Raw genomic sequence first — 14,372 nt, 5'->3', positions numbered from 1 at the left:
GCAGAGCACTTAATGATTTTTCTGTCTCTTGCAGCAAATGTGATGTGCTAGATGCTGTATGATTTGTAATTGTATTTTCATTAATTATTTTATTTATTGTATTGTATTCTATTGCATATTGTATTCCAAATAATTCAAATTGTAACAAAATAAATACAAGAATGAAAGATGCAATAAAAACACAATTAAAATAAGTATGATTATTTAATGTGGACATGCCACAGCCACTTGAATGCAGCTTGTGGTCCATGCCACAGCCACTTGTGGTCCATGGACCATAGGCTGGAAACCCTTGCTTTATCCCAAAGAAATCAATCACCTGCAGTTGAAAAAAGGAAGCTTTCAACAAGATATGTTCAGTAAACATACATGCATTTTGTGGAAGCAGAAAGTATGTTTCTGATAAATTATCATTTGCTAAAAATGTCTCTATCCTCAGGGAGTTATTTGTAAAATAATATTCTCAGCAAAAAACAAGCAGATTCTCTCAAGGTTCTACATCACTTGACTACCTGGCTTCATGACAAGATTAATTATGCTTCATGACAAAAGTAGCTTAAAGCCTGAGCAGCCAATTTAACAGGAAACCATCATGTCACATAAGTAGTCTCATCTGTTGCACAATTAAGGAGCTATTGATTTAATGCATCAAATGACTTTACTGGGCCTTTTGCCAAGCTAACATTAAAAATCATTCTCACTTTTTTCTTGGAAGAAAACAAGCAAGGATCTGAAACACTTGGACTGCATCAACAAAGTAACTGTTGGGTAGCATAAGCTCATCATGCTGTGAAGGGTGCCCATCAGTTAAGTGTTAGAACTAAATGGATGGAAGACAAAGGACCATATACCGTGTTCCTCCGAAAATAAGACACCGTCTTATATTTATTTTTCCTAAAAACAAAAACAAAAAAAAACCCACTATGGCTTATTTTCAGGGGATGTCTTATTTTTTTCCTCCTCCTCCTGCCGTGGCTGGCATTGCTGCTGCGCCTATCACTATGTCTTATATTCGGGGTATGGCTTATATTCCTTGAATGCTTAAAAATCCTGCTACGGCTTATTTTATGGCTACGTCTTATTTTCGGAGAAACAGGGTAATTGTAGAGGTGGAAGAAACTCTGAGAGGGAAAGGGGAAGGGGGTTATTGACTTGTTTTGTTTTTGTTATGTATTTTGTATTTTTATCTTGTATTCTCTTGCTGTGAACTACCTTGAGATCTAAGGATGAAGGGTGGTATGCAAATTTAATGAATGAATGATCTAGTCCAACCCCCTGCAATGCAGCAATATCAACTAAAGCATCCATGGCAGACGTCCATCCAACTTCTGCTTAAAAGCCTCCCATGAAAATGAGTCCACCACCTTCCAATGGAGTCTGCACTGTTGAACTGCTCACACCAAACAATGGGGATGTGGCTGCTTTCCAGAATGGAGACAGTTGATGTAGCAGGGGCGCTAAGGTTGCAAGGGTGGAGTCAACACAAAACCTGCTGGTGTGCTCACACAGACCTAGCCTCTCCCTTCCCGTACACTAATGATGCTACTGCCGGGGATCTAGCATTGCAGCTCTGTCCCACTGGGTGAGCTGCTTCTGATCTGAAAATGAAAGAAAAATTCCATGGCTCCTTATTGTACACAATAGGCACTGCTCCCTTCTGCCTTTAAAATATTAAGTTTCAACCAAACCAATAAATACCATGTATCACGAATGAAAGTTTATTTTGTCCAGGGCCAAAGACACATTTAAGCAAAGGCCCTAGTGCGGTGGGGCTTTTGACTTTACCCCACCTAGCCTTTACAGAGTACCCTCCCCTTTGAGAATCAGTGGAATAAGAAAATCAGTTTTAGCTTACACAATGATATGCTACAAATCTCCAATATATAAATTGCTTTGCACAGGCTCTCACAACCTTTGGTCTAAAATCTCACCTATCTCAAAAGCAGCTTTTCAAATGACACATGGAGATTATGTAAGGAAATAAAAACCAGACGCTTCACTATACAGAGTCTGCAAAATCTTATGAAGTGCATTGTTCTCAATATTTTTGAACGATAGTAATATAGTTATTTAGACCACAATGCTGGGATGCAGTTGCAATGTTCAAGCTAATCAGCAAATCTTGCTGGTATCTGAAAAAGTTATCATGCTTTTTATCTTAGCCCAAAGTGCTAATCAATTATCACTTTTGTGCATCCATTATTCTAATACACAAAGATCTGTCATGAAGCATGGCCACACAGAAACAGCATTTTGTAACCAAGAAAAAAGAAAATGAACAATGTATGCTACATGAAATGCTAAGTTAAATTCAAATAAGTAAGTAAATTCAAATAAGTAAGTTGGATTTTGGCAAAAAACAAACAAACAAACACCACTCTAATGCATATGGTGTCATACTGGAAGTCTGGTCTATTTGTGAAGGGTATTTTATCTTGAACATAAAGAACAGCTGATAGACTAAGAAGCAACACTAGTTTTCGTAGCACTATGTAAAGGGGAATGACCTAATACAGTGGTACCCTGGTTTATGAACTTAATCCATTCTAGAAGTCCGTTCTTAAACCAAAACATTCTTAAACTTAAGGCGTGCTTTCCCATAGCAGCGGGGGACTCAATTTACACTCAACAGGAAGCGGAACATGTTCTGCTTCCAAGGCAAAGTTCACAAACCAAAACACCTACTTCCAGGTTTGCAGCATTCTTAATCCAAGTTGTTCATAAACTAAGCTGTTCTTAAACCAAGGTACCACTGTACAGTATATGAGAAGTATATAACAGCCTATAAGCAGTCTTCACTGGTCTGGTTTTGCACATCACACCAAGCAAAACCTCGGCTTAGCACAAATGTGCAAATATGTGTGGGCTTCTGGACAGGAGTCTGAAGCCATTCCAAGCGCAGTCACACCACATATTTGTGTAATGGCATTATTTTAGTATTTTTGTTTTCAATCCATTTCCTAATATCTCTAGCATGCCAGAGGTAGGTGAGTATCACATGTTACTTTAAAGCAGAGATGGCTAACAGTTTCTGGTCCAAGTACCACTTTCACTCTTGGCCAAGCCTCCAGGAAGTCATATGCAAAGGTTGGATGTGGCCACCCAAGCCTCTCACATACATTGCACACAGGACATACCCAGCCAAAGAATCATGCAAGCAAGCAAGCAAGCAAGCAAGCAAGCAAGCAAGCACGCACACACACACACACACACACCTCCTTCCTTAGTTAATCCATGCAGATCAGGTAAGAAGGAGGGCCTGTCACCCTCCCCTTCTCATCAAATGATCAATCTGATGACTAGGGATGGAAAATTTGCATCCCTATCAGGGCACAGGGCCAGGTGTAGAAGTTTAAACCCTTGTGTCCACCCCAGCCTACTTTAATTGTTGTTGTTTTTTTAACTGCTGTTGTCACTAAAATTGGCAGGGTTTTGCAGCCCTCCCTTGCTAAGGTCCTAGCAACCCATTTTAAAGCAATAAAACAGACAATCTAAGCTTATTACTAACCTTTTGGGGTCTCCTTTTTGGACTTTTACCCAGTGCTCTATGTGAGCCATATTGTTTTTCCTCTGTGTCTGCTTTTTTTGAGCTGGTCTGGAAACAAATCCTTGTTTATATAAACCGATACCATTCTGCTCCACTAGGCCAGGACTTGTATTTAACGAATTGGAAAGTGTTCCATTCTTCTCAACAGGCTGAGCTCTCTGGGACCGAGACAGACTTGACTCTGTATTCAATGTGCCAACCTCTGATATCAATGGATGTTTAGATTTCTCCCTTTTTGATTCCACTGTGTTCTTCCTGACAGCATAATGCTCATCTTCTATTGCTTTTCTCATCTCTTCATGCTTATCATATGCAGAGGTTTCAGGAGATTTTCTATAACATCCTTTTGCATCAGCAGAATCTAACTTTGCACATTGTTTGCAGGCATCCACATGATTAGCTTGAGGAACAGCTTGCTGATCTGGATTTCCTGTTTCTCTAAGGGAAAAAAAAATATGTGCACTAAAAGTCAACACTTTATTTGTTGAAACTGTAAGTTATCTTTGTACAGACTTAAGCAAACTTATCAAACTTCTTTAATGCTAAGTGATGCCTCAGAGCTCTTATTCTTGTCCCATCACTTAAAAGATCCTGTATATGGCTGATATGTCATTTTTGCAGACGTCATTTGGAGTACTTTTTAAAATGCAAAATGTACTTTTTAACATTGCATTGATATCTGAGAGACACACAATGGAAGTCTAAACACAAAAGATCCCTGAACTTGCCTCTTTGGTGATGAACGTGTTTGCATAAGAGCAGCTTGATTCATAGCACGGATCCAACCATTCATATCTTCTTGAGTATCCGCACTAAAGTAGTATGTGCGCATTCCTGAATGCTCTGCCTGAGAGCCAATAACAGAACTCTTGTTATATATATAAGCCCTCATGCCTGTATGGACAGCCTGCAACAGTAGAAAGAAAGATGAATTGGGTAATTTTAAGGAAGGAGGGTAGGCAAAATTCCCTACATATGAAAGTAATTTGGGAGGTTTTTTTGTCACATCTGATGAAATGTGCCGCTTTTCCTCCCATTTGCTTTCAACTTTTTATTGTTTGAGCACCCTGGCCCCCCCACTAAACACACACACACACACACACCAATGATGAGACAGTGCTAATATGTCTGAACTATATGGCAATATAAAGTGTGTATCTGAGCTTAAAATAAAATAAAATAGGTTGGTAGTTTTTAAAAACCAACAGGATTGCCTTACATTTCCAAATAACCAGGGTAGCCCTTGTAACTAAACAGAAAGTTTTACTACCAAAATGCTGTAGTCCCCCCCCCCCCCAAACTAAGCACATTTGTGGTTGGGTATTTTTGTAGCGGCGTGTGTGATGTGTGTGTGTCTTTCATAATGTGATATTGTTACATAATTTTATTTAGCCTTTGTACCAGTAAATTTAATTCTTCATGATGTTCCTCTTGATGCATTTCATTTACTGCAAGCTACTAGATATTTTATTTGTGATTTCCCTTGCTGAATTTACAAACTTGAATATATTTTATAGATCACTGTATGAGGGTTAATCAGTTGAGAAGAAAAGTAGGTTACATATCTTGTGGTGCATAAATTTTATTTTAAAGTATCACTTTGTAATGAAGAAATTATTTCCTTTTTAATTATAGTTTGGTCTTCGAAAAAGCTTTGTTGAAAGGTCACTAGAGATGAATGAAAATTAATAGTACTTTTTAGCTTATATTGAGGAAAATATGCTTTAATAAATATAATGAAAGATCCTATTAAAAAGTAAAAACAATGTCTTTACTTTAAAAAGTAAAGAAAATGAGTGGCATAATCATATGGGATCCAACATACTGGGGCTATGTTAGTACAAGGAATGGAGTTCTACTGCAGCGGTTTTTCAAGGCATGCCCCTAATAGTCATAACATGCAAGGAAGCACAGGACAAAGGCTTGGTAGAAGGGGAAACTAGAAGATCACAAATTGCACAAAATAAATACAGTGCAGCCACATCAGCATGGACGAGGAAGGAATACACCCAAGATGCAAGAGGGAAATAAATAAATAAATAAATAAATAAATAAATAAATAAATAAATAAATAAATAAATAAATATTGCTGCAGAATCGCAACACCAACACTAAACACAAACACATTATTCACAAACCCTAACAATATGTGGTGCTCCAAATATTAAAGGGTATAGTTAAATACAGGCAGCACGTTAATTGTAGGCTAGGAACAGCAAAGGTTTCAATATCAGTCATGTAAAGCAAGACATAAAACTATAATTCTCAATAGTTAACAGAGTTAAAATCAATGGCAGCAAGAGCAATCCCCCCCACCCCTGCCACCATTGTTGGCAAATTTTGAACATTAGAGCTTCAGAGTTGCTATATGCATAAGAAAAGGAAGCTGAAAGCAACTCAAGTGTCCTGCAATGTTTGCTTAGTTTCTCAGGCCTAGTGTCCTACCTCTTCTTCTGTGCACCAAACTACATGTGACATTAACCATCTAGTTTGGTGTTGCACTTGTCTTTTTTCCTTTTTATTGTGAATAGCAGCTGATAGGGACTCTCCAATCAGTATAAGGACTATGGTACTAAGGTGGGGGGGGGGGCAGTTAGCCCTTACCTTCCACACCGCAGTCACAATGAAAAGTATTCTGCTTCTCTTTTAAATTCCTATTTGGCATGGAGAGAAAATTTCATTGATACCAAGTGTATCTTTTTAATATGTGTTTTTGCTACCTCTTTAACCATTGCTTCAGTCACCTGCAGTCATTCAAGACAATATGTAACAAAGAACAGCTCATCCACAGTAAAGAAGTTGATTTTGCTCCCAAGTTAGCAGGGGGTTTCATCACTGAAACTTGCAGATACATATCTGCAAAGGGCTCCAGCCGTAGACTGTACCACAGCTCACCACAACATCTACTCAAGATAAAAAACAAAAAGCAGAAGTTCTGTTTTGTACATTGCAGGGACTACCATGGGTATGCAGACCTGTACATACTAGGTATTCCTGCAATGTCTAAAGTAGCCTAATATGAGACTGTCCTCATGAAAGGGTGTTACAGTTTAATTTGATACACTGCAGATCCTTAACTAATAAAAGGATATCAGAACCACACTGCTTTTGTGACTGCAACATACAGCCAGACAGACTAGACAACACACCACTTCAGGCACACCTACATCTCCTCCAAGCTTCAACATGTGTGGCCATGGCCTATCTCACATTTATAGCTAACCTGCCTCCTGATTGTTGCACTGGTGAACTAATTTATCGGATTTCTGTTGTGGCCTCTCTAATAAGGGAACCTATTTACGATCATGTGACCAATCTGCCATGGTTCTGTGCAATGTTTGCAATAGGGAAAATCCATCTTGGTGTGCTATATAGCGCTATAATCAGGCTGCGGGCATTTTCTGTGGTGGCTCCCCATTTGTGGAATGCTCTCCCAGGGAAGCTCACTTTAGGTGCCAGGCAAAATATTTTCTCTGTAACCGTTAACTATCTATGGCCTTTTAGAAGTGGGTGGGATGTTTTTAATGTATTTCTGTCCTTTTGGTTTTAATGTATCTATCTGGGGTTTATTGTCTGTTTGCTGGGTTATAGGTCAGTTTGGGTTGCCCTGGGCAAAACATTGCAAAATATGTGGGGGGGGGGGTTTGCTTTGAAAAGAAAAAAGGGTAAAATATCTAGACTGCACTGTGCAATTGGAAAATTCTAATGAGAAATGGTGGGTGAATGCTATGTAAAGGCATAAAGAGAAGTACTGTATGTAACTGAAGGGGTGTGTGTGTGCGAGAGAGAGAGAGAGAGAGAGAGAGAGAGAGAGAGAGAGAGAGAGAGAGAGAGAGGGAGAGGGAGAGGGAGAGGGAGAGGGAGAGGGAGAGGGAGAGGGAGAGGGAGAGGGAGAAAGAAAGAAAGAAAGAAAGAAAGAAAGAAAGAAAGAAAGAAAGAAAGAAAGAAAGAAAGAAAGAAAGAAAGAAAGACTGTATGTGTGTGTGGTATTATTTTATGTTTATTAAAGCAACTTTTTTTAAATCGGACTTGGGAGATAATATTATGTCAGAAGGGCCTGCCTGCATTTCTGAACATGCACAAAATATAAGAAAAAAATAGGGCCAGTTTGGAAATAACATTAAACCATAATTTAGTGTTATGTGTATGAGTCATGGGAAGCCACTGGCATGCATCCTCCCCACTTCTTTTGTGTACCAGAACAGAGGGGGATCAAAAGCTATGCCTTCTATTTTAAACTAACCAGAGCTCTCTGTTACATCAGAGCACATACAGAAGAAAAATTTGGCAAACTGTAGAGCAAAGATTAGAAAGAAGTTGATTGGTTTGATAGATATTTTAATTTGAAAATGTCAGCTGCTCATTCCACAACAGACTTTGTAAGATAAAGATAATTTACAGACTGAAAGAGAAACCAATATCTAACACTGAGGGTGAAATATATTGCATGGTTGTATAAGACAGGCAACACTACAAAGGGATGTATGAAAAATCATATAGAGAAAGATGGGGACCAAAATTTAAAGGAATAAAAAAGGCAACATTATATACCTAAGCAAAGGAATAAAGTAATGCACTGGCAGTTAAAAATTGACAGGCAAGCCAGAAAACAAATTATGGATACTTAAATAAGGAAAAATAAAGTATATTAATTTGATGTGGCGGGGTGGGGGGTGACGACGACTCTGGGAGGAAAAAAATGCCAACAGCAGGGTCTACACCTGAAGCACGGCTACCTATTCAGAAAGCTGAAATGCAATATTAAAAATTTTTTAAATCATGTAGTGAAAAGGGTGATGGTGGAATGTAATAAAAAAGAGAGGGGCAAAATAGACAAACATTTTCATGGGGCTTCTCTTCTGCAGAACTAATTATGAATCTTTTTTCCATGTATGTCCATAACTTCCTTCATTGTATGGGTTCAACCAACAGATCTTCAAAGCATATTGGCTTGTAATAGTAAGCTATTAACCATTATAGCAATTCATACAATCCCTATGCTGCCTATATAGCAGGGGTCAGGAAACTGTGGCCCTCCAGATGTTTTAATAAGCAACAGCCATCTGGAAAGCCACAGGTTCCCTGCCTCTTCTATACAAACTATAGATTGGATAAAGCCCCTCTTCTCCCTGCTGAAGGATTAGACTGAAGAATAATTTACAATGCTTACTTGGTTTCAAAATATAATCATAGTTTTTGACAGCACAAAATCCATCTAATCCTCCCTATAGGATCTCAACTACATGCATTACTGGATATTACTGAGTATTTATTAGAAGACCGAAGCTTCATAAATCCACCACCAAGTCCCCATATGCACATGCAGACTTCTTAGAACCACTCTCTCCCCACCCCCATTACTGCATTTAGTATATTCTGAATCACTGAACTCCTCTCATTCATTTACACAGCAGCACTGAAACTTTCTGAATAGGGAATAGCCTTCATTTAAATCAGGGGTGGGGAACTGTTGGCTATCTACATGTTGTTGACTCCCATAAACCACAAAAAGCACGCCTAAAACGAAGGGGGGATAAGAGTTGTAGTCCAGCATAATATGGAGCCCCAAAGTTTCCCACACCTGATACAAATGAACTCAAAGGTCCTTTACACTTCCTTCAAAGCGCAATATATGGTGGACTGTTATTACTTCATTTCTTTTGGCTAGTGACAGCCTCTCCATTGTAACTCTGTCTATAGAGCAGCTACAATCTCATTTTAAAAGCAAAAGCAGATACTGTACATTATCAATTATCTAGTTAAAATGGAAGCAAGCAGAACATTGCACGTTTCCACATCCAGCAGCTGAAGAAAGCATATTTACAATATTTGAGTAAGCAACATGTGCAGTGTTATCAGCAAATTCTTTCCACTGGAAGGGCCGACTCCAGTGTGATTAAATTAAACTGTCCAAACATATCCAGTTATCTCTTAGCAACGTAGCAAATGAGCAACATGTACATGTGTGAATGTAAGCGTGAGGACAATCAGTGACAGGAAAACACAGAAGAGCTTTGTGATGTCTTAAATTATGAGTAAGAATTTCTAAAGCACAGCAGTCTGAAGGACAACACGTACACATTCACAATAGGGGTGAAAAAGTAATATTTGTACCTATTCATGCATTCAGATGCCCTTATTCTGGAAAGAGGGAGAAGAAAAGGCAGCCTCTCTCCCATATTGCACAGAAGAAGAAATGGAGAGCAAACCCCAAGAGCATACCAATAAGAACAAAACAAGGACAAAAATTCAATAAGTTAAAAGAGCAGAATTCCTAAACAATTCATAGAAAGTTGGCATGATGAAACAAGAAATTGAAGTCCATCCCTTCAGACACAGGCATTATTACTTATTTTCACACAACACCTGTTTACACACTGAGCTCTTTAGAAGTTCACCTACTCCAAATGCTCACACCCTTAATTCCTCCCACACAAGCCCTCAGGGTCAAACTACAGCAGCACTTTTAAATGCAACCTACTTGACTGGAAGTAATTAAGAAGAATTGCAAAGGGGCTGTATAATTGCTAGCAATGTGCCTTCCAGATTTCCATCTACGGTACCTCTAACCAGTCTAGGCAACCTAATTCAGTGCAGAGGCTCACTAGATAGGAAGAAATGTGTAATAAATCCACTGAAGGTCTCTGTAAGCTAACTATTTGCCTCTGAAATTTATGTTTTAGCATTGCTAAGCAGAGACAACTAATAAATATTGAGTAATGTACAAGCAATACACTAAGGATCATTGTAATTCTTGCAAAGGGAAAAGTTGATTTTTACAAGATAGCAAAAAACAAACAAACCACCTAAATAAATAAGTACATCCTTCTAAATGTCCTATTTTAAGACTGTTCTGGAAGCCATTTAAAAGGAGTGTTACTTTTCAAGTAAGAAATGAGTTGGATAGGCCACATTAAAATTGAGAAACTTCTATTTTTAGTCCTATATTAACTAACCTGGGACCATGTCACATTGAACATAATGGTGCTAACTTCTGAGTACAAGAATTGCACTGTTAAAATGATTTAATAACGAGCTAGAATATAATATTTCAGCTTTGGTTAATAGAAAAAAAACATATTATCAATTCAGCTAGTAGTGTTTATGACACAATAAACATTTTGGAAAGGGATCCACATAAATTTACATCAATAATGCAAAGTATGAAGCAGAGGAAAGTTGGACCCTGAAGAATTTTTAGAATTTTTAGAATGAAAGTCTACAATGTTATTACTTTCATTAGAATAATAAATACTGTACAACTATTTCCTAATGACAAACAATCCTTCTTGAAAGTTGGAATGATTTAAGTTGAATTTACACACTAGCATGTATGTTTATGACTGCAGTCAAATAAGGATACATTTTAATCAAAGTGGCAACTGTTTATCATATATACATGCATTAAGATGGACCCAACATTGGTAAATAAAGTGGGGAATTGAATTACTTTGAGCTTACGCCTTAGGATACAGAAAAGAGAAAGGCACTGCAGAAGAGACAAATAACCACTGTTTGCCTCAAAGGACCAATTCAGATATTACATTTTTCACCAGGGAAAAGAAGGAAAGACAGAGATAAAAAGATTAGGCCATTTTTTTTCTTTTATAATGCCTTTCCATAAAGATAAAAAAAGCAAAAGTCTGAATAGATCCTTAGAAGCAAACTGTCTAGAAGGATAATTCAGCTAGCACATTTTCTCTTCAGGGGATCACCTTCAAGAATATTTTAAACATGGAGATCTATGGAAACGTCAACCATTTATTTCCCTTTTCCAATTAACTACATGTTCTAATATTCCAGATTTTAATGTAGCACATACAATGGATATGGAAGCAAGTTTCAGCATTTATGCATTAATGTATAATGCTTCATTGGGTATCCGTATATGGGAATTCCTTCCCCAGCAAATGTAATACTGCCCTATTACAGTAATTAATAAAGAGAAATTAATATGATGGTAATTGGAGCAAAGTATAACAAATAATTTAGAATTACAGTTTTGAAAACTAGAATCAAGTATATTATGCATATACCCCAATGTTTAACTCATTGCAGGGGCATAGGAAGGGGGCGGTCCACCCTGGGTGTCATCCATGAGGGGGGTGTTACAAAAAGATAAGCCCACTGCCCCCCTTCCTAAGCCCCTGCCTTTAGTCAGAGGAAGGGACCCATTGTAATAGGACTTCTTTTTATTTTTTTATTTTGAATAAAATTGTATTAAGACCTTTCATAGTACATTACAATTTAAAAAAAACCAATCAAAACAGAAATTTTTAAAAAAGAAAATAATAATACATAGTCTTCTTTCACAGGTAAATCTTAACTTGTGCCATACAGAGAGATGTAAACCCTCCTAGTTCTCAACTGGGAACTTCCCTATCTTCTTCCATCCTCCCACCCTGGAGATCTTCCTTTCCCTGCCTCTTACACAGGGGTTGTTTAGTCGTTTAGTCGTGTCCGACTCTTCGTGACCCCATGGACCATAGCATGCCAGGCACTCCTGTCTTGCACTGCCTCCTGCAGTTTGGTCAAACTCATGTTCGTAGCTTTGAGAACACTGTCCAACCATCTTTTCCTCTGTCGTCCCCTTCTCCTAGTGCCCTCAATCTTTCCCAACATCAGGGTCTTTTCCAAAGATTCCTCTCTTCTCATGAGGTGGCCAAAGTATTGGAGCCTCAGCTTCACGATCTGTCCTTCCAGGGAGCACTCAGGGCTGATTTCCTGAAGAATGGATAGGTTTGATCTTCTTGCAGTCCATGGGACTCTCAAGAGTCTCCTCCAGCACCATAATTCAAAAGCATCAATTCTTTGGCGATCAGCCTTCTTTATGGTCCAGCTCTCACTTCCATACATCACTACTGGGAAAACCATAGCTTTAACTATACGGACCTTTGTCGGCAAGGTGATGTCTCTGCTTTTTAAGATGCTGTCTAGGTTTGTCATCGCTTTTCTCCCAAGAAACAGGCGTCTTTTAATTTCGTGACTGCTGTCACCATCTGCAGTGATCAAGGAGCCCAAGAAAGTAAAATCTCTCACTGCCTCCATTTCTTCCCCTTCTATTTGCCAGGAGGTGATGGGACCAGTGGCCATGATCTTGGTTTTTTTGATGTTGAGCTTCAGACCATATTTTGCGCTCTCCTCTTTCACCCTCATTAAAAGGTTCTTTAATTCCTCCTCGCTTTCTGCCATCAAGGTTGTGTCATCTGCATATCTGAGGTTGTTGATATTTCTTCCGGCAATCTTAATTCCGGCTTGGGTTTCATCTAGTCCAGCCTTTCGCATGATGAATTCTGCATATAAGTTAAATAAGCAGGGAGACAATATACAACCTTGTCGTACTCCTTTCCCAATTTTGAACCAATCAGTTGTTCCATATCCAGTTCTAACTGTAGCTTCTTGTCCCACATAGAGATTTCTCAGGAGACAGATGAGGTGATCAGGCACTCCCATTTCTTTAAGAACTTGCCATAGTTTGCTGTGGTCGACACAGTCACAGGCTTTTGCATAGTCGATGAAGCAGAAGTAGACGTTTTTCTGGAACTCTCTAGCTTTCTCCATAATCCAGCGCATGTTTGCTATTTGGTCTCTGGTTCCTCTGCCCTTTCGAAATCCAGCTTGCACTTCTGGGAGTTCTCGGTCCACATACTGCCTAAGCCTGCCTTGTAGAATTTTAAGCATAACCTTGCTAGCGTGTGAAATGAGCGCAATTGTGCGGTAGTTGGAGCATTCTTTGGCACTGCCCTTCTTTGGAATTGGGATGTAGACTGATCTTCTCCAATCCTCTGGCCATTGCTGAGTTTTCCAAACTTGCTGGCATATTGGGTGTAGCACCTTAACAGCATCATCTTTTAAAATTTTAAATAGTTCAGCTGGAATATCATCACTTCCACTGGCCTTGTTATTAGCAATGCTTTCTAAGGCCCATTTGACTTCACTCTCCAAGATGTCTGGCTCAAGGTCAGCAACCACACTACCTGGGGTGTACGAGACCTCCATATCTTTCTGGTATAATTCCTCTGTGTATTCTTGCCACCTCTTCTTGATGTCTTCTGCTTCTGTTAGGTCCTTACCACTTTTGTCCTTGATTATGGTAATCTTTGTACGAAATGTTCCTTTCATATCTCCAATTTTCTTGAACAGATCTCTGGTTTTCCCCATTCTGTTGTTTTCCTCTATTTCTTTGCATTGCTCATTTAAGAAGACCCTCTTGTCTCTCCTTGCTGTTTTTTTGAAATCTGCATTCAGTTTCCCTATCTCCCTTGCATTTTGCTTGCCTCCTCTCCTCCGCTATTTGTAAGGCCTCGTTGGACAGCCATTTTGCTTTCTTGCATTTCCTTTTCCTTGGGATGGTTTTCGTTGCTGCCTCCTGTATAATGTTACGAGCCTCCATCCATAGTTCTTCAGGCACTCTGTCCACCAAATCTAAATCCTTAAACCTGTTCCTCACTTCCACTGTGTATTCATAAGGGATTTGATTTAGATTGTATTTTACTGGCCCAGTGGTTTTTCCTACTTTCTTCAGTTTAAGCTGGAATTTTGCTATAAGAAGCTGATGATCTGAGTTACAGTCAGCTCCAGGTCTTGTTTTTGCTGACTGTACAGAGCTTCTCCATCTTTGGCTGCAGAGAATATAATCAATCTGATTTCGATGCTGCCCATTTGGTGATATCCATGTGTAGAGTCGTCTCTTGTGTTGTTGGAAGAGAGTGTTTGTGATGACCAGCTTGTTCTCTTGACAGAACTCTATTAGCCTTTGCCCTGCTTCATTTTGAACTCCAAGGCCAAACTTGCCAGTTGTTCCTTTTATCTCTTGATTCCCTAC

The 14,372-nt window shown here is 38.9% G+C and overlaps 1 protein-coding gene across 7 annotated transcripts in view; it reads right to left on the bottom strand.

Annotated features, from left to right (window-relative positions):
• Positions 1 to 14,372, bottom strand: part of PLEKHA7 (pleckstrin homology domain containing A7) — a 151,424-nt gene that overhangs the window by 45,722 nt on the left and 91,330 nt on the right. For all 7 annotated transcript variants that reach the window (XM_035120130.3, XM_035120148.3, XM_035120139.3 and 4 more), the window contains 2 exons: positions 4,276 to 4,454; positions 3,509 to 3,985 (listed from right to left, as the gene is read on the bottom strand). In XM_035120130.3, the coding sequence (XP_034976021.1) occupies positions 3,509 to 3,985; positions 4,276 to 4,454 (656 nt within the window). The remainder of the gene's footprint in view (positions 1 to 3,508; positions 3,986 to 4,275; positions 4,455 to 14,372) is intronic.

This window comes from Zootoca vivipara, chromosome 1, assembly GCF_965207765.1.
Source record: "Zootoca vivipara chromosome 1, rZooViv2.hap1.1, whole genome shotgun sequence".
Lineage (NCBI taxonomy): Eukaryota > Metazoa > Chordata > Lepidosauria > Squamata > Lacertidae > Zootoca > Zootoca vivipara.
Note: the sequence above shows the minus strand (reverse complement) of the source record. Positions and strands in the feature narration are given on the sequence as shown.